The following is a 22,237-nucleotide window of genomic DNA, read 5'->3' on the forward strand; positions in this document are numbered from 1 at the left end:
TACCGTAAATTTTAAGTATGATCGGTATGCTATTTATATGTATCAAAAATTTCAGTATACCAAAAGTTTCGGTACGGTCGATATAACATTTTCTTATACCTAATTTTCGATACGACATACATACGATATACGATTTTCGGTACGATACGATATAATATCTCTAATCTCTAATAGGCAACATATTACATATATTAAGTTATTCAATTATAACCAAAATTTTGAGGTGGGAGCATGTGGTGAGCGATGACTTCGTGTTTAGCATATAATATAATATATTCTATATTTATATTATCTATTCTATCTATTTTATCTATATCTATCTATATTATTAAGTTTGAGGCATATATAGTAACTATTTTTGGTAGGTTATGTTATACCAATTCTTATCTTCAAAATACTCTTACTTCATAACTGCCCTAATTATTTTTAAATAAAATAAATAGTAATAAATTAATAATAAAAAACGTAACATTAATTATAAATTACTCAAATCTTATTATATCTACACTATCTATTAATTTCTTATAAAAGTTTGTTATACATAAATAAAAAATTATATTTTAAATAAAAATTTAATTTATGTGTACACATCATATGCATACGTTTATTAGTTTTTATAATCCGTGATCTCATCTCTTTAGACCCCACTAAAAGCTTCATGGTGCGACAAAAGCAACTTTTACGAGATGAATTATTTGGGTCGAGGAATCGGACCATTTGATCCAGTTTTCAACCAATTTAGTTTTACACACGCATATATATTGCGTTTAAGGTTATTAACATGGTTGGTTGTTGTTCGCCGTTTTGTTTTGTTTTGTTTTTGTTTTTGTTTTTTCTTTTTCGTCTCTGTCTTCGAGGCCTTAAATTTGAATGGATATTTGATACAATGATTTCTCTCCTTCTCCTGTGATTTTTCCTGTCAAGGATTTTTCTAGTAAATCTTGATATTTTTATTCGTGTTTTTGTTTTCGATTTTTAACAATAACAAAAAAATATTATGAGCCGAATATCTTGCTCGATTTTTTGCACAAAAAATATTATTTTTAAGTTGAAAGTATTACTTTTTTAATTATATATATATGGATCGGTAGCCCGACTCATTAATAATTATTCCTAACATCATTTTACAATATATCTATCCATAATATAATTAGAGCTGTGAAACGGGCCAACCCATGGTGGAGTGGGCCGAACCACCATTCTGGTGGGCCGGAAATCCTCAACTCAACCCAACCCAACCCAACCCAAGGTGGGTTGCGGGTTAGGCGGGCCGGCCCGCGGGTTGGTTCACGAAAAATAAAAATAAATTAATAAATGTCAACCCAACCCACTTAAATTGTGTGGCGGGCCGGACCTACCCGACGAGCCTAACCTAAATTGACGGCTCTAAATATAAAATTTAATAATGACATAATATCGTTCAGTTGTAGTATCAAATATATATATATATATATATATATATATTTAATCTTAATAGCATATAAACAATATTTATCCATCTATTAATTATAATTTTACATCAATCAAATCATTAATTATTTATATTATATCAATCAAATTATTGAATTTAAATTACTATATTATCCCTAATAAATAATATTATTTATATTTTATTTATTGTTAAAATGATAAAATGGTAATTTACCATTTTTATATAAAATTTAATCAATCAAATCAAATCAACTATAATCTATCAATCAAATCTAATATTATATTCACTATCATTTCTTATTTATTTTTTATTACAATATATTACTTAACTATATATTATTTATCTCATTATTCGTAACAAACATAGTGCGTAACAAACATAGTGGGCGACAAGTAAAGGATTCATTGATTCAATAATATCTTCCTATTACACGTTTCAAACAAAAAAATAAAATAATATATATCTACAAATGAATAAAATTTTAATCGTTCGATAAGTTTCCAATTATATATAATATTGTTTTTAATGTAGACAAAAAACTTATATGTTTACCTCTGTACGGTTAAATATGTAACAGAGTCGAGTAAAAGACTACTGAAATAAATTCAAAGCACAAAAGAATTTGATTTTTGAATATTATGAAGTGTCGTGTCATTACCGGCAAAGACCTGAACCTAATTTGTACGTGTATGCATGAGCTCCATGTATATATGTATTCATAAAAGAAAATTCATTATATAATTGTAGATTATCAGCTTCCAAAGTCGAAGAACCATAGCCGAACGAGTTAGATCGACTGAATTCGACTCGACTTGATTCGACTCGAGCTCGATTTTGATAAAATTGTGCACTCTTGAGTTGTTTGAGAACTCTCTCAAACCAAACTCAAGTTTTCGTCTACAAACTAAATTGGCCCGAGGATTTAAAATCATCTAAATATTAATTATAGAGGTGGAAGCAGTATTTTATTGATATTATTGTAATGACAGTTAAATTTAGAACTAGAATTTCTGGTTGTTATTATTCAGCTAATAGTTCTATTCAGAAATAAGAATAAACGAATTTTCTCAATACTTATCCAAACATCACTTGTACTTTTTTTAATAATTTTTTTTAAAAAAATTGAACATATTTAAGCGGTTTTTTCTAAAATTATCGGAATTAACTAGTTCCAAATCTGCTACGGACTACAGGAATTAAATTACAAATTATGTTTCTATCGTGACCATTAATTATGCAAAAACTGTCACTGAACCGAGTAGACAAGCTGTGCACATATAGACAACATTTAATTTTTGTAATTTTCCCAACTTTAATATATATGCAAGGACAATAAATTAAATAAAATGAAATGAAATGCAATGAGCAGAGAAAAAGAGAGATGAGAGGCTAGACACAAAACGTTAATATGCACACCAAAAAAAGCAAGAGCATAGTACTATTCATGTAACATATGTAATTATGATTTCCCTTACTTTTGACAAAATATACGTATTTGCCATGTCGTACCTTCTGCAGATCTCGACACGTGTACGGTCGGGGATGAGGGTCCTCCTAGGAATAAGTCAATGGGAAAATTGTTAGTATATTTTTATTTTTATTTGGGATATATTAATTATTATATTATAATGTATAATAAAATAGGTAAGTGTGCTGATTTAGCAATAAATATATCATGTAATATTAACGTGCTCGAAACATTTTTCAAGTCAAGGTTGCCTAGACGGGAAAAAAAATTGTTATTAGTTTGAAAATTTTATTATTATGTTTAGAAAAAGTATTTAAAATTGGATTCATATATGACAATCAATTATTAGTACGACAGAAAATGTTATACGAAATGTTGTCGAAGATTTTCTAATCTCTACAAACTTAAGAGTTTCAGTAATGTCATGTATGAACGAATTTTATTAATTCAAGTAATTTTATTTACCTTCAATTTTTTTTATATTCGGAATCAAAATTTAAAAACATATTAGTTGGCATCTATTCTTATTGTGATAATTAAAACGTTATACGTCGGATCTTATCTGTAACACTGTTCGTAAATCAAATGAAATACTATCTTTATAATGATAATATTCTTTCATTTCAAAATTTTAAATTTTTCGACTTACTAATTACTTTTATTATAAGTGTGAATGATAAATTTTATATGCTCGTGAGATCAGTCAGTTCGACTCATGTCTAAAACGATTATTAATATTTTTTCATTAGTTGATATTGTTACATACATTAAAAATTATGAGAAATTCTAAGATTTATTTATAAATAGTTGAGTGTGGAGACCCTAATTATTCATGGACAAACAAAAATAACTTTTTATAAAAAATAGTTTTTTTGGGGATATTATTTGTTTGTTTTATTTTATTTAAAAAAAGGCGAACTCGTGTAAAATAGGATACCCCCATGATTTCTTGATAATAACATTCTCCCCCTCCCTCACTCTCTCTCTCTCACACACATACCAGGCCAGTCCACCACTAGACACAGAAAAGGGATTCAATATAGAGTCTAGAGAGAGAAAGAGAAGCTGATAGATACAGAGTTATATGCTTATATACATGAAAGATTGTCTCCAGAGAGACAAGGAAAGAACCATAGGATATTTGCTGAATCTTAACTACGCAAGATTCTCGAGACATCTATATATCCAACGTTTCTTTTTGCAGGAACAGACTCGTCGGAGACTCTGATTTTTGCGTCGGTTTTCAAAGCGAACCGGGTTTTCTGACGATGAACGAAGGCGGTTTCCGGAGTTTTCCGGCTCACGGCCACCTGGATCCCGGTGCTCAAGAGTTTTTCCCGGCCGTCGGTGTGCGTTCTTTTCCGCCGCAGGTTTACTGTCAGTACCCGCTGCCGGTGTACGACGGCATGGGATACCCGCCGCTGCCGTTTTCTTCGGTTCCGGCGTATGTTAGCGTTCCCGCCGATCCTACGCCGCCAGTTTCCCTGCCTCCTTCCTTGGCCATGCCGTCAAGAACTCTGCTGCTGAGCTTGGTGCCACCTGGCGTGAGCGAATCAACGGTACGGCGAGAATTGGAGGTCTTCGGCGACGTGAGGTCGGTGGAGATGGAGCGGCGGCGGGAGGGGTTGGTGACCGTCCATTTTTACGATGTGAGAGATGCGGAGGCGGCGTTGGTGGCGATTCATGATCAGCACATGCAGCAGCAATGCAGGCTGGGGCGCCACTACGACGCCGTGCTGAACAATCCTCTGGGTTTGATGGCGGTCCCGCCGCCGTTGCCACCTCCGGCTGCGCGTGGTCTGATTTCAGGACAAGTGGTGTGGGCCCAGTTCTCCATTCCAGTAACTTCGTCTCTTCCCGATGGAAACAATCAAGGCACACTTGTTATATTCAATGTCGATCCCGTCGTTTCGCCTACTTATCTCCGACAGATTTTCGAAGCCTTTGGTATGATAATAATAATAATAATAGTACTATGTTGATTCATATTCTCCATTTTAGTTCACTTTTTTTTTTTAATCTAAACATTTATCTCCCAAGATTTCTTGATTGGAGACATTATTTTTCGTGTGGTTAGTTCTGTACAAGTGTTTCTTGGATGTGTTTAACAGAGGTTTCAGGTTGTAATGACCAAAGATTCATGAGATCTACTGAGATTTTGTGGGGCAAATTCTTGTTTTAAGTGTGCTCCTTGTTTGATGGGTCGTTTTCTTGACTGCATTTATGTGAAAAAAGAAATGTCTTTTGTGTCATTCTAAGTTGACCCAAAGATTTTAATTAATCAAACCGACGGTACAAAACTTGATATTTTTTTAATGTTTTTGTTACCACATTTGCCTTGGAAGGGCCCATCAAGGAATTGAGAGACACGCCAAGGAAGAGGAACCAAATGTTCGTGGAGTTCTACGATGTCAGAAATGCGGCAAAGGCAATGGCGAGCATGAATGGAAAAGAAATCGGTGGCCAACAAATTGTTATCGAATTCAGCCGCCATGGTGGCCAAAACAAGAAATATTATTCCAAGTTCCCTCAAAATGGATCGCTCTATTCTCCAAACAATACCCACACATCATCAAGAAACTTGCAGCCACCATCGTCCCCGTCAACTCCACCTACGCCGCCCACGGACCGGAGATTCTCCGGCCGGTTCGCACCGACTCGCAGCTACCAATCTAAAGTAACCCCTGGAGGAGGGAGCAGCGGGAGCAAGAGTACTTCCCGTGGATCATCACTTCATGGATCGATGGCAGCTGTCACCATTAGCGGATGTGATCAGAAGATGAAGTCCCATAATTATAAGAAAAATATATCATCATGTACTACTACAGTAAAGGGCGGCGGCGGCGGCAAGGCGTGGAAGGGCGGCGAAGACGGCGGGAGACAGGGAAAAGATTATGATCCTCGTTTCCTGATAAAGGTGGATGCAATAATGGAATCCAACTACAGCGATTCTAGAACTACGGTCATGATCAAAAACATCCCCAACAAGTACAGGTAAGTAATCATCGTCTTGTCTTTCATCCATTCTTTCAAGTTTGCTTGCTTGTCCAGCCAAAATATTCTGATTCTACCATACCCCCCCACCCCATTTATTCAATATATCTTTATATTTTAATAATAAATCATAAATATAATATAATTTGAATTATATTAATATAATCTATTTATATGAATTGGCAGTCAAAAGCTGCTGCTGAACATGCTGGACAACCACTGCATTCACTGTAATGAGCAGATTGCCGACGGCGAAGATCAGCCCTTGTCCTCTTACGATTTCGTCTATCTACCCATCGATTTCATGTAAGCTAAATCTATAATACCATCTTTGTAATATTTTTGCAAATTTTTTCTAATAATAAAATGTGATGTTTGAAATATTTTTCTAGAAATATATATTTCATGATCCATCGTATGGTTTTATTTCAGCAACAAATGCAATGTGGGATATGGGTTCGTGAACATGACTTCCCCGGAGGCAGCACTTAGACTGTACAAGGCATTTCATCATCAAAGCTGGGAAGTTTTCAATTCAAGGAAAATTTGCGATGTTACCTACGCAAGATTACAGGTAATAATGGCTTTTAACGAGGCTAAAAATTATCGATAAATCTCTTATTTAGTGTGTTACACTCTTTGGATTGATTAATTTAGATGTCCATTGAGGTTGAAAAAGAAGAAATGGATTTTAAGATTTTACGTACTTTATAATTGGTTTTAAACATATCATGGTTTTTTGGATCATGTTAGAGTGTGTTATTTCGACTCGAAATTGAATGGTTAATTACGAGTGATGGGAGATGTTAGGCAATCATGCATTTGATGCTAATTTCTAAGGTTCTTGATTTGTGTGTGGGCATGCATGGGATGTAAAAAATGAAGGGATTGGAAGCATTGAGAGAACACTTCAAGAATTCAAAGTTCCCTAGAGATGCGGAGGAGTACATGCCGGTGGTGTTCTTGCCGCCTAGGGATGGGCGGAGGCTGACAGAACCGGTGCCGATAATCGTACATGCTGCCGGAGATCCAGCAATAGTTCGTTCTTCTATGCAGTCTACTTCCATCGGCAGTTCGAAGGATAACGAGTCCGAAGCTCCGACAACTGGATCAAATAGCTATGGAAGCTCCGACGAGGAAGGCAGGCTTCTGGCAACTGGATCAAATAGCTGCGGAAGCTCCGATGAGGAAGGCGGCGGCAGTGATCGCAGCGGAGAACAATGAATGATCACTGTATGAGGCCAAGATTTCGTGGATTATTTGTTATGGCCTTGAATCGCTCGTGAACGGAGGGCTTTTGTGCTTGTACAATATTTACTTAGATAATTAATGTTTTTTGTATTAGCCAGTCAGTCATATATCTCCCTGCTTACTTTGTAGCTACAACTTATTTTAGGGAAAAAAAACTTGGAAAATATTGAGTTTTATAAGGTTTTTATTGGCGTGATTTTTTTATTTTTATTTTTTTATGAAGTGGCCGGGGACCAAAGAGTTGATTGCGAGCTATTATTGATATTATTTTTTTACGGTGGGGATGAAAATATATTTTTTATATTATGACTAATAAGTGAGATCACTTGAATGGATTTTCCGGCAACATAGGGGAGGAGGTTTTAAACTGTACGTGTTGTGTGTGTGTAGCGTTCAAATAATTATTAAAATATGATGATTTTCATTATTTTCGAACATGAGAATTTTCATTATTTTCACGTCAATGAATTTTCATATTATTATTTTTATTTAAAATAATGTAGGATCTAAAAATTTTAAGTTATAAACAAAATTGATCCGTCTTACTAACAAAATTTACGAGATTGTCTCATGATATATATATATATATATAATATAATATAAAGCTAGAAAAGGGTGTTATTTCATTTTGGGAAAATCTGCAGGGTGAGAATAATGCATGCAAGTAGAGAATTACATAGAGATGTATGGTCAACGCAAGACTCCTATTCAATCATATATATATATTTCCATTTACGACCCTGTGCTCTGTTATCCGCGTAAAAGAAAATGAATTAAAATTATATATTTTTTTAAACAAAGGAATTAAAATTATCAATATATATATATTGACTTCCGTAACTGGAGTCTGGAGCCTACGCAGATGGGGCTTCAGCTCCAATTTCTTGAAACAGTAAATCAAAGCTGAAAATATGTCAAATCAGAACTAAAATTAAAAAAGGGAGAGACACCTGTTAGATGTGTTTACTCAATATGTCGTTTCAACTCATATTCAAAACATATTTTTCATGTAAAAAAAACATATATTTTTAATAGTAATAAAAAAAACGTAATTATTTTTAATACAAATAAATATTTTTATTTACGTAGAAAAAATAGTTTTATAAATTGAATATATCTCGTAAAATTGATTAGTGTTATTTTTCATTATTTTTTGTTTAAATAAATAATATATACGGAGTGTTATTACTCATCGATGTATACGTGAAACAGTGGATAGAAAATAAATAAGTATATATATATATATATAAGTTTTCAGTTGCCCAACAAATTCATTCTCACTCCATTCTCAACCACTGTGGGTTTTAGTGCTGCAAAAAATCAAAAACAAAAACAACTAAAACTCACCATCGGGTTTTAGTGGTCGGACATGAAGTGTGGAGAAATTGTTGGGCAGCTGAATATATATATATATAAAAGTTCATGTTTTTTAATTTTTATAACTCATATTTTGGGTTTTACAATTTAATAAAATAGATATATATTCATATTAGAGAATAAAATAAAATCATAAATGATTTCTTATTTTAAATCATTTAAAAATAATAACACTTTTTTTAGTTCTATGAAATAAATGTTAAAAATAACCGAGATATATTTAGTCAAATAAAAAGATTTCAACATTCACCACCAAATAATGTATCTTTTTCCTAATTAAAGGTAACAAATATTAAGATTTTTTTTGAAATAAAAGTAGTAAAATAAATTTAAAGATTAGAATCAACTACAACATAAAAAAAGACGAAAGAGTAATTAGACTTTTTCGACCAGACAAAGAACCAGCTGTTCGAGCTAACTGATCATTAGCTGTTTGATTTGCTGATCTACGAGCAAGAATAAAAGTACAAATAGTGCAAATCCAAAGCTATAAATCTACAGTTTTCCACGATAAAACTCACACTCAAAATATCAGAAGTCTTAGTTTTCAAACTTCGATCAACATCTAAACCTCCGATTCAACAATGATATTCAACTGATATTAAGATTTAATTTGAAAATATACAATTAACAATACTAACATTTGAGTTTCCATTTTTGTCCATAGTTGTGTATATTTAAATATATGTTTTTTAGCCAATGACTACTTGGTCTAATTGCACCACCTTTCCCAAATTTGAGAGAGGTCATGGATTCTAAACTTACAACCGGTACATTTAATTTTGAAAATATAAAATTAACAACACTAACATTTTAGTTTCCATTTTTGTCCATACTTGTGTACATTTAATTATATGCTTCTTAGTCAATGACAACTTGATCTAATGACACCATTTTTCCCAAATTTGAGAGAGGTTTTCATGGGTTCTAAACCCACAACGCTACCCCTTAGTCAAAAAAATAAAAATAAAAATAAATAAATATATATATATATATATATATTTCTTTCTTCTTCTTTTTTTTAAGCTTATATATATATATGTGTGTGTGTGTGTGTGTTTTTCTCAAACTTATATGATGAGTGATAATGTATTTTTGAAGATTAAAAGTTGAAATTAATTTTCCAATATCTGAGAAAAAATATATGAGACAAAAACTTAGTGATCAACACAACAAGCTAACCCCCCTTCGTGGTTTGGGAATTTTGGTGAGACAAAAGGGATCATAGAGGTTCAGACTCTTCCCAAAATATTAAAGAATAAAACAAACCAAATTTGTGGTAAAATCAAACCAAGATGTATTATTTGGTTTGGTTTTCAGACAATCAAGGTTTGCATCGATTTTAAAATTAATGACACCACAAAATTTGATTGAACAAGTTGTATAAAAATAAATCAAACCAAATCGGTCCAAACCAATTACATTAATATAAAAAATCATGTAATAGATTCTGTTAATTTGGTGTTATTTTTGGATATAAGAATTTTGGTATGTGTGTGTGTGTGTGTGTTTTTTTTTTTTTTTTAAATACATGTTGTTGTTGTGTTTTGTAACAAAACAATGGTATTGAAAGTTTATTCATTGCATATTTTAGTCCAGATAAACGTAACCGCAACACTAAATTTTAGGTTTTTTATAAGCTGTAGAATTATATGGCATGCGTAAGTAATTTAATATATAGTTTTTCCTTGCAATCAAATAAATTTCTTCTATCAAATATTGATTTTTTATTTTTTATTATATATTACCATATCTCATTAACTATTTGTCTATTTCACTATAAACTCAAACTTAAAATTAGTCATACAAACCAACCAGAGATAGTTTTACTTCTTTTATCCGATGATTGATTTTAAACGCTCTTATGTTAAAAGTTATATTTACGACATTCATAATTAACTGTATACGTAATTTAGATTTTACTAAGATGAACGTCATTTTAATTGTTTCGACTTGTTCTTTTATACATTAATTTTTTTTTTTTCTAAATCGATCGAATCTTTCATTCGAATGTAGTATCATATTTACTTTCAAAAAAAGAATGTGGTATCATATTTTACCGAAAAATAAAGAATTAAACAATAAATTAAAAAATTAAAGGGAAAAAAATATATAAATTAATGAAATTTTGGATACAGAGGGAGGCAATGCTTCCACTAATAGTAATAGGAGCGGCGGGGTTGTCTTTTAACAGTACCGTGAAGGAAACGAAGTCCCCAAAAATATAAATAAAATATTAAATCGTGTAAGTAATATTATTATAATGTAATAAAACAAAACTCATTATTATCTTGGATTTTGACGGCTGCTCACAGACAATACAATTTACCACCCACTTGCGTACGTGACAAGAAATCAAAGATAAGCCTGTATTATTTCTTTCCCCGCAAATAAATTTTTTTTTTAATATCAGCTAGTAATTGATTTCATCTTTTAATAAAAAGAGAGTATGTTTTTGGAATTATTTGCACTCAACGCCCATGTGAAATATAAAAAATGTACACTTTTTTTTTGTGAAATTTTAATATGCATCTTTAATCCTGACTTTTTAAAAAGTTAGCAAATTCGTCCCTTCAGATGAGTTATTGTTGCGCACGCGCCCCTCATGCGATTGAGCAAAGATTTTGATATTTTTTTGGCATCAAATACCCTTCTGAAATATTAAAAATACATATTTGACCCCTGTGAAAATACTTTTTAAATTTATTCAACCCATAATACAAAATTTTTATTAAATCTAATTATAAAATATTTAACAAACACTTTTCGTTTTATTAATTTTATTTTAATTTTAAATTTATTATGATTATATAATTATTTTCTAAAAAATATTATTATTTTATCTTATTATCATTATTTTATTAAACTTTCTTTTTGTTTCCAACTTCTCAATTAAAAATGCATTCATAAACGAGATTTAAAAATACCTAAAAGTACCAAAATATTAAATCAAAATGATAATTATGAGCATATTAATTTTCAATTTAGGATTATGGATTTTTGAACCAAAATCTAAATTTTTTAAAATGCATTGCAGAATTTGCATTAAATAATAATACACAATATTTATTAAGATCTAATTATAAAATATTTTTCAAACATTTTTAATTTTATTTATTTTTTATTTTTAATTTAAATTTATATTTTTTAATTAATTTATTTCTAAAAAAATTATTATTTTATCACATTATCATTATTTTATCAAATCACTTCGTGTTTTCAACTTTTCCATTAAATATGATTTATAAATAAGGATTTAAATATCTAAAAATAACAAAGTATTAAACCAAATGATAAGTTCATGAATGTTACTTTTTCGATTTAAAATTATATAAGCATTTTATTTTTTAATTATTTATTACAAATTATGCAATGCATATTCTCAAAAAATTTAAATTTTGGTTCAATAATATATAGTCCTAAATCGAAAAAACAATATGTTTAAACTTATCGATTTAGTTCAATATTTTGGTACTTGAAATTATTTAAATTATGAATGCATGTTTAATGAAAAAGTAAGAAACAAGAAGAAGTTTAATAAAATAATGATAAAAGATAAAATAATAATATTTTTTTAGAAAATAATTATATAATCATAATAAATTTAAAATTAAAAATAAAATTAATAAAACAAAAAGTGTTTGCTAAATATTTTATAATTAGATTTTAATAAAAATTGTGTATCATGGGTTGAATAGATTTAAAAATTATTTTTACAGGGGTCAAATATGCATTTTTAATATTTCACAGAGGTATTTGGTGCAAAAAAATATCAAAATCTTTGCCCAGTCGCATGAATGCGCAACAATAACTCATCTGAAGGGGCGAGTGTGCTAATTTTTTAAAAGGTTAGGGCTGAAAATGCATATTAAAATTTCACATGGAAGAAGTGTACATTTTCAATATTCCACAGGGGTGTTTAATGCAAATAACTCTATGTTTTTTATTTGCCCTTTTTTCAAGGAGCTTCTATGCTCCACCGGGTGTTCTTCACCCGGTGGATCTTGGCCCTTCATGGGGCATGGGGCTCACAAAAATGTGTGGGCCCCATTCCAATGAAGGACAAATGCTGCACTGGGTGAAGAACACCCGTGTAGCATAAAAGCTGCCCTTTTTTCATATGTCAAATAGAATTTTTGGGCTTTAAATATATATAGTAATTGCATTGAACAATGTTAAAAAAAATTATGTACAAGAAACATATCCGTCGAACACTCTAATATATAAATAAATATGCTTTGGCCTTTGTGTCTCTTAACGTGTCCGAATTTTTGAAATAGATAAGTTTTTAATTAAAAAATCGCAGTTCAACATTTTCTCGGAAGATATTATATATCGTATAGAGTTTGTTCATTTACAATTTTAACTAATATGTTTTGTAAGCTATTGCGTTAATTTAAAGGCTTACCTATACATAAAAGATGAACGACCACGAATTCCATCGTTATTCACACTCTTTTTTCTGTTAAATAAACTCCATTTTTTATTTTTATACGTACATTAGTTGACAATTATACCCTTATTTTGATTGATCTTATTTTTAGTAAATTAATCAATAGTATTAATTTCTAAGCCAAGTTACTTAAAATATTAACCACTCAAAATTATCGTGTAATTTGTATCCTTAAATAAATAAAAACCCAAGACAAAAATTAGAAGTATGATTCACTTAACTATTTATTGGTTTTTTTAATTTTAATTAACGGATTATTTTATTTATATACAATTATTCTTTGTTTGAAACAAGTAATGTTGCTTGAATTCTGATGTTTTAATATGTTATATTATATATTCAAACGAAAATAAAAAAATATGTTATTCAATCGTAATATCTTATAAATGATATATTTCTAATAAAAATTTAAAATAATATATCTTGATAAAATTTATAGTTGAAATATTTTTCAAATAACACTTTTTCATTAAATAAAATCAACAGATATATATATATATAATTCAATATATTATTTATTATTTATTTACATAAAATTGATAGATTTAAAATAATAAATTATGTTATAAATATAACGTTGATAGTCATTTGATAGATTTATTAAATATTATAAAAATAATATACATGCAATATTATTTTTAATCACAAATTGTAACATAATTTTTATTTTTCTAAGTTTTAAATTTTAACAAGTTTTTGATAAATTAAAATTTTTTATATATCAATATCTTACATTTTTTTATGAGTTTAAGGTTTACCAATATTTTGTGTCATATTAAAATTTGATCTAAAATATGTATAATATCACATTTTTTGATTAAAATATTTTTTTTTGATATTCTATATTTTATTTAGGTACGATAAATTTTTTTGATAATTTTTAAAAACATTTAATTTTAATTGTCGATATACAAAATTGTATTTGATTTTTTTCTGAAAGTAAATCAAAATTTTAAAATATAAGAAAAGTTTGTTTAAGAACAAATTTGTTTAATTATAAATTGCATATAAAAAATGGAGTGTAATCAACACTTTTTGGAATGTAAATAATATATATATATATAGTTTTGCATTCAACATTTGAAACTGACATAAAATCAGAATCCTTGTGGCCTGAGATCTCCATTGACATAAAAATTGGAAAGAAATTCGATATTTAGCTTAGTGTTTTTAAAAGTACAGCTTGGTCTGTAGCGTTGGGCTAAATAGCGTACCGCATAGAACAAACTATTAATCATGTTTGAAAATTATTTAATATACTTAATTAAAAATAGAAATATGCTTATTTAATGTCCAAAAACAAAAAATCGTGTGTATTTTTTCAATGAAAAACAAGACACACAGTTGTTGGATATTTGACTCAATTTACAAGCAAGTCCATCGAACAAATCCCACGAACATGTTTTTGTTCCTTTTGCGGTCCTCGAAATATTACTAGAATATTTCGATCACGATTCACGTGCACACTTTCGAATTACCAGAGAGAATATTTGGTTGTGTGTATTGTGTTGTGAATTCGTTCAATTTCGTGTGTCTTCCAATTGAAGGATTCTTATATTTATAAGTTTCTCAGTTTTGCCTAACTAGAATTTTAGTCAACCTCAACTTGTAGATGCACTTTGATATATCAAATATTTTATATCAAATAATATATTATGTGATAATATTATTAATATATATAATCTTTTAAATATGGTATATCTTAAATACCAAATACATAAAAAAAAATCACAATAATATCCAATAACTCCCACTCACACACATTTTGAATAAATGAATATCAGTTGCTTCAACACATTATCTCATACTATAACACATTCTTTTATACAGAGAGTAAAAGCGTGCGACCAAACGAGAACAAACAATAAGAAGAATTATATTAAGTCATCGCCAAACTAACATAACTCATCAAACTCCAAATCTCGTTTTATATACCCCAAACCATGTGGTCGCATCAGACCAAGCATCTCCGACCCCTCATAATTAATATAGAGCATGCTCTGCTCTCTCGATTATGTATCTATGCTCATGACTCTGTCAAGAATAAATCTCAACTCAGTCGACCGACCAATGAGCTAGACCTGGCCAAGGGCCGGGTTGGGCCCGGGCCTGGCCCGTGGTCAACGGGTCGGTTAACCGGGTCAACGAGCCCGACCCAAAACCGGGACTGGACCGGCCACTAGGCGGTTCGGTCCCGATTTTCCCTTAGGAAAACCGGTAACCCGGCGGGTTGGACACGTGGCGCCCATCGGGGCACTAGATGATCCAACGACCACTAGCAAGTGGCCGTTGAAACCCGCCCGGCCCGACGGGTCGGCCCGCCGGACCCGCGGGTCAACCGAATTTTTTTTTATTTTTTAAACCTATTTGTTATCTATAAATACCCCCCAACCTCTTTTCATTTTGTTTACACAATTCTCTCTTCATTCTCTCTATTCTCAATTCCTTTTAATTTCTTGAATTATCAAAAATATCAAGTTTCGATTATTTGTTTATTGTCAATTGTTGATTTATTTTCATATTTATACAATTACAAATGTTCGGAGCGGGATCAAGTCGTAGGGGTGACAAAGGAAAAGGAAAGAAAAAGAGCATCATACCACCCGAGATCGAGTATCCTCAATTCAATGTCGATGGATTTGATCTTGAATATTCCGATGATGAAATTCAAAAAATTCGACAAAAGGCGCAACAAAGACAACAAGTTGAACAACCACCACCACCACCACGTCATCATGCAAGTCAAGAAAGTATGAACGATCCGGCGGCCTCTCAAAGACAAACTCGAGCGGTGCCTCGCCCGACATCCGATATCTTCACCAAACACTTCGACAAGGTAACGCTTCCCTCCGGTGATTTGAAAGCCAAATGCAAATATTGTTCAAAATGTTATAAATTTAAACAAGGAGGTGGTTATGGAACTTTGACGCGGCATATCGAGAAAAATCATCCGGTGGAAATTGGTATTGAGCATGGTCAAACTCAAATTCCGGCATTCTCTTCTCAATCGGGAAATGAATCTCAACTATTTAAATATAACGAAGCTAGATTTAGAGAAGAAACGACTAAATTTTGTGCAGTTGAACAACTTTATTTTAGTTTTAGCGATAAATTATCTTTTGATAATTGGCTTTCTACCAGTGCAAAGGCTTCTATTAGACGTATTCTAAGAAATAGTCTCAAACGCACAATGAAAAAGTTAGTCGTTGATCAAAAGAAAGAATTAATTAAGGAATTTTATAGTTTGAATAATAAAGTTTCTTTGTGTTCCGATATTTGGAGTGATCATTGGCAAAGTTGTTCATATATGGGTATTACATGTCATTGGATTGATAATAATTGGAACATTCAAAAAAGGTTGCTTGCATATAGATGTTTCAACGAATCACACACGACACAAAATATTTCGCAACTTATATTTGTTATTTTATAAGAATATGGTCTAACTACCAAAGTTTTTTCAATGTCTTTTGATAATGCTAGTGCAAATATGTAACACCCAAAAATTCGTCACGTAAATTCGCATGCATAACTAAAGGATTTTATAATTTTATAATAATGTGAAAATGTGTTAAATTGTTTTTATGAGTGATTATTTAAATTAATTGATTTATTTGCATGTTTTAAATATTGTTTCGGCATTTAAATCTGTATGATGTGATTTATGAATTTATTTGAAAAAGTTTATTTTATGATCGCGTAGGCGGGACTGTGGACGGACGAGATGTTGTTTTCACCCAAAATATTTTATGAGATTTTTAAGAGCCTTAAAATATTATTTTAAGGTTAGATTTTATGGTATTTATATATATATATATATATATATATATATATATATATATATATATATATATATATATATATATTTATGTGTCCATTTTTTATCCAAAATAAGTCATTTTAATGACTTTTAATAACTTTTAAAATTACATTTAATTATTATTACGGGATTTTCATTATGTACCTAATCTATATTTTTTATTTATGAGTTTTAAATATATTTTATGGTATAATTATCTACTTAGCTTAATTAGTGTAATTTAATTTATTTTAACCTAAATTATTCTCCCTAAAACTCTATCCCTATCTCACGCCAAAACTCTCTTAGCCGCCTCCATAAATCTTCAGAAAATTTTCCATCGTCAAGAACGCATCACACACAATTTTCTTGAAGTTTTTCGGCAAGGATTTTCAAGCCGTTCGTCCCGACGAGCCCGATACGCGTTGATTTCTTTATTTTGGTCCAAATCTTCAATAAGGCACGCTTGATTTCCATTCTTGAACACCGTTTAGATCATATTAAACTATTTTTAAGATAAATGATGAGATTTTTGCATGTGTTTCAGATTTGAATGACATTCTTCATAGTTCATGCTTGTTTTTCACGTTTTTATGCATATGGCTCGGTTTTGGGCATGTTACATGGCTAGGGACTGTTCGAATTGCTGCATTATGGTTTGGGGTTGTAACTAGAGTCCTTAAGGTTGGTTTGCCATGGGTTTCAGTCATGGGAGTGGTTGGAAAAGCTGCTGAGCGTGAGGTTCAAAGGATGGGGGCCGGGGTGGACTGCCGCACAGGCATGTAGGAGGAAGAAGGGTTCGGCCTCTTCTTGCAGGGTCTGGGCTCGAGCCAGGCCTGGTCCATGGGTTGAACCTAGACCCTGGGTGGTCGAGGAGCTCCGGCCGTTAGTGGCCGGAGCTGGTCAGAAAGTCCAATGATTGTGGACTGCACAGGTTGCGCGGCACTTTCGGGATTCCCGGAAACGTGGTTCGCTAAGGCTGTATAAGTATCGATTCAAAGCGAGGCATGGCTCGTTTGAACTGCCCAGACGCGGGCTACGTATGGGCGGTGGAGATCCGGCCATTCGGCGGCCGGAGCTGGCCGACAGCAGGCCATAAAGCCTGCTGCTACACGGCCGATAATAAAGAGAATGGGGGGGGGGGGGGGAGTCTGTACGTGGGTTGGGAATGTGGGTTTCTTTTATTTATTTATTAATTTGGGTTATGGGTCTTTAGGTGGGCCGGGCTTGGGTTTTGGATATGGGTCCGGGTCGGGTCACGTCTTGATGGGTCAAATTTAATTTTAGTCCGAGTCTAAATTTTTATTATTTGGGCTTGGATATTTTAATTTAATTAATTAAGAGTTTTAGTTAATAATTAATGGGTTTGGGCTTGACTTAGTTAATTCATTGGACTAATTTAATGTGTTTTATTAATTATAGAGGTGAGCCCACTAATTTGTCATGGACCGTGTGATCCATGAGAATTATTGGGCCAAGTTGAGTCGGGTTTAATAATTTTATCGGCCTAGTTTATAATTAATGGTTAAATAATATTTTTATTAATTAAATTTTAAGTTAATTAGTTAATGGGCTTAAATTATGTTTTAAGCAAGCTCATTAGTTTCTCATGGGCCTGGGGCCCCATGAAGCTTAATGGGCCAGGTCAGGTTGGGCTTTTGGTTTTTGGGCCAGTCTAAGAATTTTTTAGTTTTAGTCTAGTGGTCAGCAGCTCGAACAAGTTCTTGGAAAATAAATGTCCGTAAATATATATTTAATTCATGCATGCATTTTTATTAGATATATAAGTATGATTTTTAAGAAAATAAATTAAATATATATCAACGGGCAAATTTTCATGAAAATAAAGAAATAATGAGAATTTTTATGTTCATCCATCATTAAGAATTTTCATGATAAGTTTAAGAGCATGTTATGAAAAATATTTTTATGGAAGTTGAAGTGAAGGTGGAAAGTAATGTGGTTGGAGGCCGGGATACCTGGGCCCGGTGACCTTCCTAATGATGTATAAGTATGATGAGCTTATGGATCCAGCTGAGAGGGCTGGTGAAGTGGCAGCACAGAGGTGGAAACCCCACCGCCGCGTACGTTGATTTAAGATTGATCAATCGCTTAGTATGATGCCACCGACATGGATACGGCCTGTTGAGAACTAAGAAATCATGATAAGTTATTTTATGAGATTTATTAAGTATGATGATACATGTTTAGCATTATGATAAATCAGTATAATTATTTTTATTTCATGTTTATATGCATATAATTTTAAGATCATGCACGTATATTTATATTCACGTATTTTATATGATGTGTGCTTGTGTGTGGTTTCAAAATACTTCTAGTATTAGTGAGCTTATTGAAATATGTAAACCATCACTAGGTGGCAAATTTTTTCATATTAGATGCACATGTCATATTTTAAATTTGTGTGTTCAAGATGGGCTAAAAAATTTAGGCACACATATTCAACCAATTAGAAACGCTATTCATTATTTATGGATGCACCCCCAAGTTATGAAGCAATGGAAAAAAATTTGTAGAGTAAATGGTATGAAGCCTAAGCAGTTTGCACGAGAAGTTCCAACTCGTTGGAATTCAACATATAAATTGTTATTATCCTCTTTTGAATATAAAAATTTATTATGTACATTTTTTCATCAATTTGTTCAAGCTCGTGATATTTATTTGTTTTCAAATCAATGAAACATATGCACTAGTATTTGTGAAATTTTTAAAGTTTTTAATGATGCTAGTGACCAATTATCCGGTGTTTATTACCCTACTTCGCATTTAGTTTTAACACATTGTTGCAACATTGCTTGTATTTTTCATGAACATGTTAATTCTAATGATAGTGCTTTATCTCAATGTATTCTCGTCATGAAAGCAAAATGGGAAAAATATTTTTTGCTCATCCCTGAAATTTTTTTATGTGCTTTTGTTTTAGATCCTAGACTTAAATTTGATGACTTAAGCGACATGTTAACATTATATTATGAATCTTTAAAGCCTATTGCGAAAACGATTCCTTCTATCTCATTGATTTTGTTTAATATTAAAAACTCATTTATTTGATATTTATAATGAATATAACATCAAATATAATGGATAAATTGTTTCACATGAAACACAAGCCACTGCAACTAGTAATGTTACTTCTAAATTTACTAAAGCACAACTTTTATTAAGGGAACGGACGAAACGTCCAGGAGGATCCTCAAGTTCCAGTCAGGAACTTGAGAATTATTTTACCACTACTTTTGATTTTAGTGATACAGATGAGGAAAACTTCGACATTTTGAGATGGTGGTTGCAAAAAACACAAATATATCCAATTTTGGCTATAACGACAAAAGAAATTTTAGCTTGTTCGGTTTCAACAGTTGCAGTGGATCAAGCATTTAGTATTGGAGGAAATACATTGGACGAGAGACGTTCTAGCTTAAGGTCGGAAAATTTGGAAGCCCAATGTTTGCTCAATGATTGGTTAAAAGCCGCTACTCGAACACAACATATTCAAAGTGATGAAGAAGACCAACATGATACCAAAGGAACATCCGGAACTACGACGGGAGGAAATGCGAGTGAAGTAGAATAAAATGTAATAGATTTGTAATATTAAGTCATAAGATATTAAGATGTTGAAATTCTAATATATTTTTTATTTAATAAATGTAATAGATTTTTATTATGGATGTAGTAACTCAGAAACCATTTTAAGATAATAATATGTTAAACATGATTAAGGGTTGGTAATTAATCAATTCCGAGGTTCAGTCGGACTTTAGAATTAAGAATTTAAATTTCATGTTTCTGAGTCAGTTCGGACAATCCGAAGATAACTTCGGACGACCCGAACTCGACCATCGGGGGCTCCGAAGGTGATCTTGTTGCCTTCGGAGTTAAGGCACGTTCGGACGATCCGAAGAGGACTTCGGACGGCCCGAACTCCCTTGTGCCAAGCAAGCAGGATTACTCAGCATGGTGTTTTGACAAGTGTCGGATTTAGGCCACTTCGGACGACCCGAAGAGACGTTTGGACGGTCCGAACTTGACGTGTCTCCCATGCAGACAGTGAGTTGGAACGGACGATCCGAACTCAGCTTCGGAGGATCCGAACTCGTCCGGAAATTTTCCTATAAATAGGGCTCATTCGATTTCATTTTGAAATACGAATTTTCGAGTTTCCTTCTACAGTTATATAGTGTGAGATATACACTTGAGGGCCCTATCGGTTATAATAGAGTTCTGGAATAACCAAGGTGTGGTTATAGTCATCCGGGACTAGCGACTCCAAAGGGCTAACTACGGACGAATGTATGGTCTGGGAATCTATTTAAGTTTTGGGAGTACTTATTAGCTTAGTTAAGACTTATAAAACTTGTGTAGTGATACAGTGAACTTTTGAATATAGGCTTGGAACCTAGGATCCTACTTTACTTGAACTAGCCTACAGGTACGTACACATTGACTGAGATTGCCAGCGAGTATACATGTTTATATGTTGCATTTATTTGGCATTATTATATGGCATGATATATGATTTACCGCTTTCTATATTCATATGTCATGTGCATATACACGTTGAGTCTATACCTTGTTATACCTGACTATAGAGCCGCTCAGCTCTATACTCGATAGTCTGTCACTGAGAGTACCGCGACGGCGGGGGCATTTATGTCTGTCTACTCTGGTGTACAAGACGAGTGTGGTTACACCCAGAGGTTGATCCGTGCGGTGGCAGCACTCATGTGGCGCCGGTACTGAGCATGATTTTCGGATGACCCGTTACCAGTCATCATGTTGCATGCATCATATATTTACGTGTACTCATGTTTATGTACTGAGCGTTAGCGCTCACGTCCTAGTTGTTATCTTGGACACCCTATTACATGGGGCAGGTCGCAGGATGGACGGAGCTGATAGTTCAAGGCAGGACTAGGAAGCAGGAGCCTTGAGAATTTTATTATACAGCAGGATTCGATATAGCTGTATAATGTTTACTGTTTAAGTTTTCGATTTGGTTGTATCACTACAGATTTAAGCCTGGATTTTATTACTCAGCTGATATGTATTTTATGGTTTTGTTTCCGCATGTTTTACTCTGTTAAGTTATTTTGTTGTATTAAGTTTAATGTATGCTATTAGTTGCCAGTTAGTAGGTGATACCATGCAGGGTCACTACATTTTTGGTATTAGAGCATGCTTAGATTTTGGGATTAGTAATTGGGATTTAGTTTAGTCTTGAGTAATTCTTGCGCATTTGGGATTTTAATGTGCAATTCTTTTCAGGATATGGCTGACGAGAGTCACGGTAGTGTTGGCCAGGGAGGTGGTCATCATCATCGTCACCATCATCATCAGGATGATCGACATCATCTTCATGAGGGTAGACGTCGCTACACTATCAATAAGTTCATGCAAGTAGGACCGAAACCCTTGGTGGGAGGCGAGAATCCTGAA

General features: G+C 32.3%; 1 protein-coding gene across 1 annotated transcript; it reads left to right on the forward strand.

Annotated features, from left to right (window-relative positions):
• Window positions 1-3,902: 3,902 nt before the first annotated feature.
• Window positions 3,903-7,316, forward strand: LOC140872225 (protein terminal ear1 homolog). Its single transcript, XM_073275028.1, has 5 exons — window positions 3,903-4,847; window positions 5,246-5,894; window positions 6,081-6,200; window positions 6,327-6,468; window positions 6,780-7,316. Exons 1-5 carry the CDS (start codon window positions 4,169-4,171, stop codon window positions 7,116-7,118), a joined length of 1,929 nt encoding a protein of 642 aa, XP_073131129.1. The 5' UTR covers window positions 3,903-4,168; the 3' UTR covers window positions 7,119-7,316.
• The last annotated feature ends 14,921 nt before the right edge of the window (window positions 7,317-22,237 follow it).

This window comes from Henckelia pumila, unplaced genomic scaffold, assembly GCF_033568475.1.
Source record: "Henckelia pumila isolate YLH828 unplaced genomic scaffold, ASM3356847v2 CTG_461:::fragment_3, whole genome shotgun sequence".
NCBI classification, from domain to species: Eukaryota; Viridiplantae; Streptophyta; class Magnoliopsida; order Lamiales; family Gesneriaceae; genus Henckelia; species Henckelia pumila.

Excerpts from the sequence above, each read along its gene's own strand:
- LOC140872225 (XM_073275028.1), top strand. The coding sequence starts at position 4,169 with ATGAACGAAGGCGGTTTCCGGAGTTTTCCGGCTCACGGCCACCTGGAT. Across the intron at positions 4,848-5,245 it reads ACAGATTTTCGAAGCCTTTG|GGCCCATCAAGGAATTGAGA; the intron begins GTATGATAATAA and ends TTGCCTTGGAAG. Across the intron at positions 6,201-6,326 it reads TATCTACCCATCGATTTCAT|CAACAAATGCAATGTGGGAT; the intron begins GTAAGCTAAATC and ends GTTTTATTTCAG.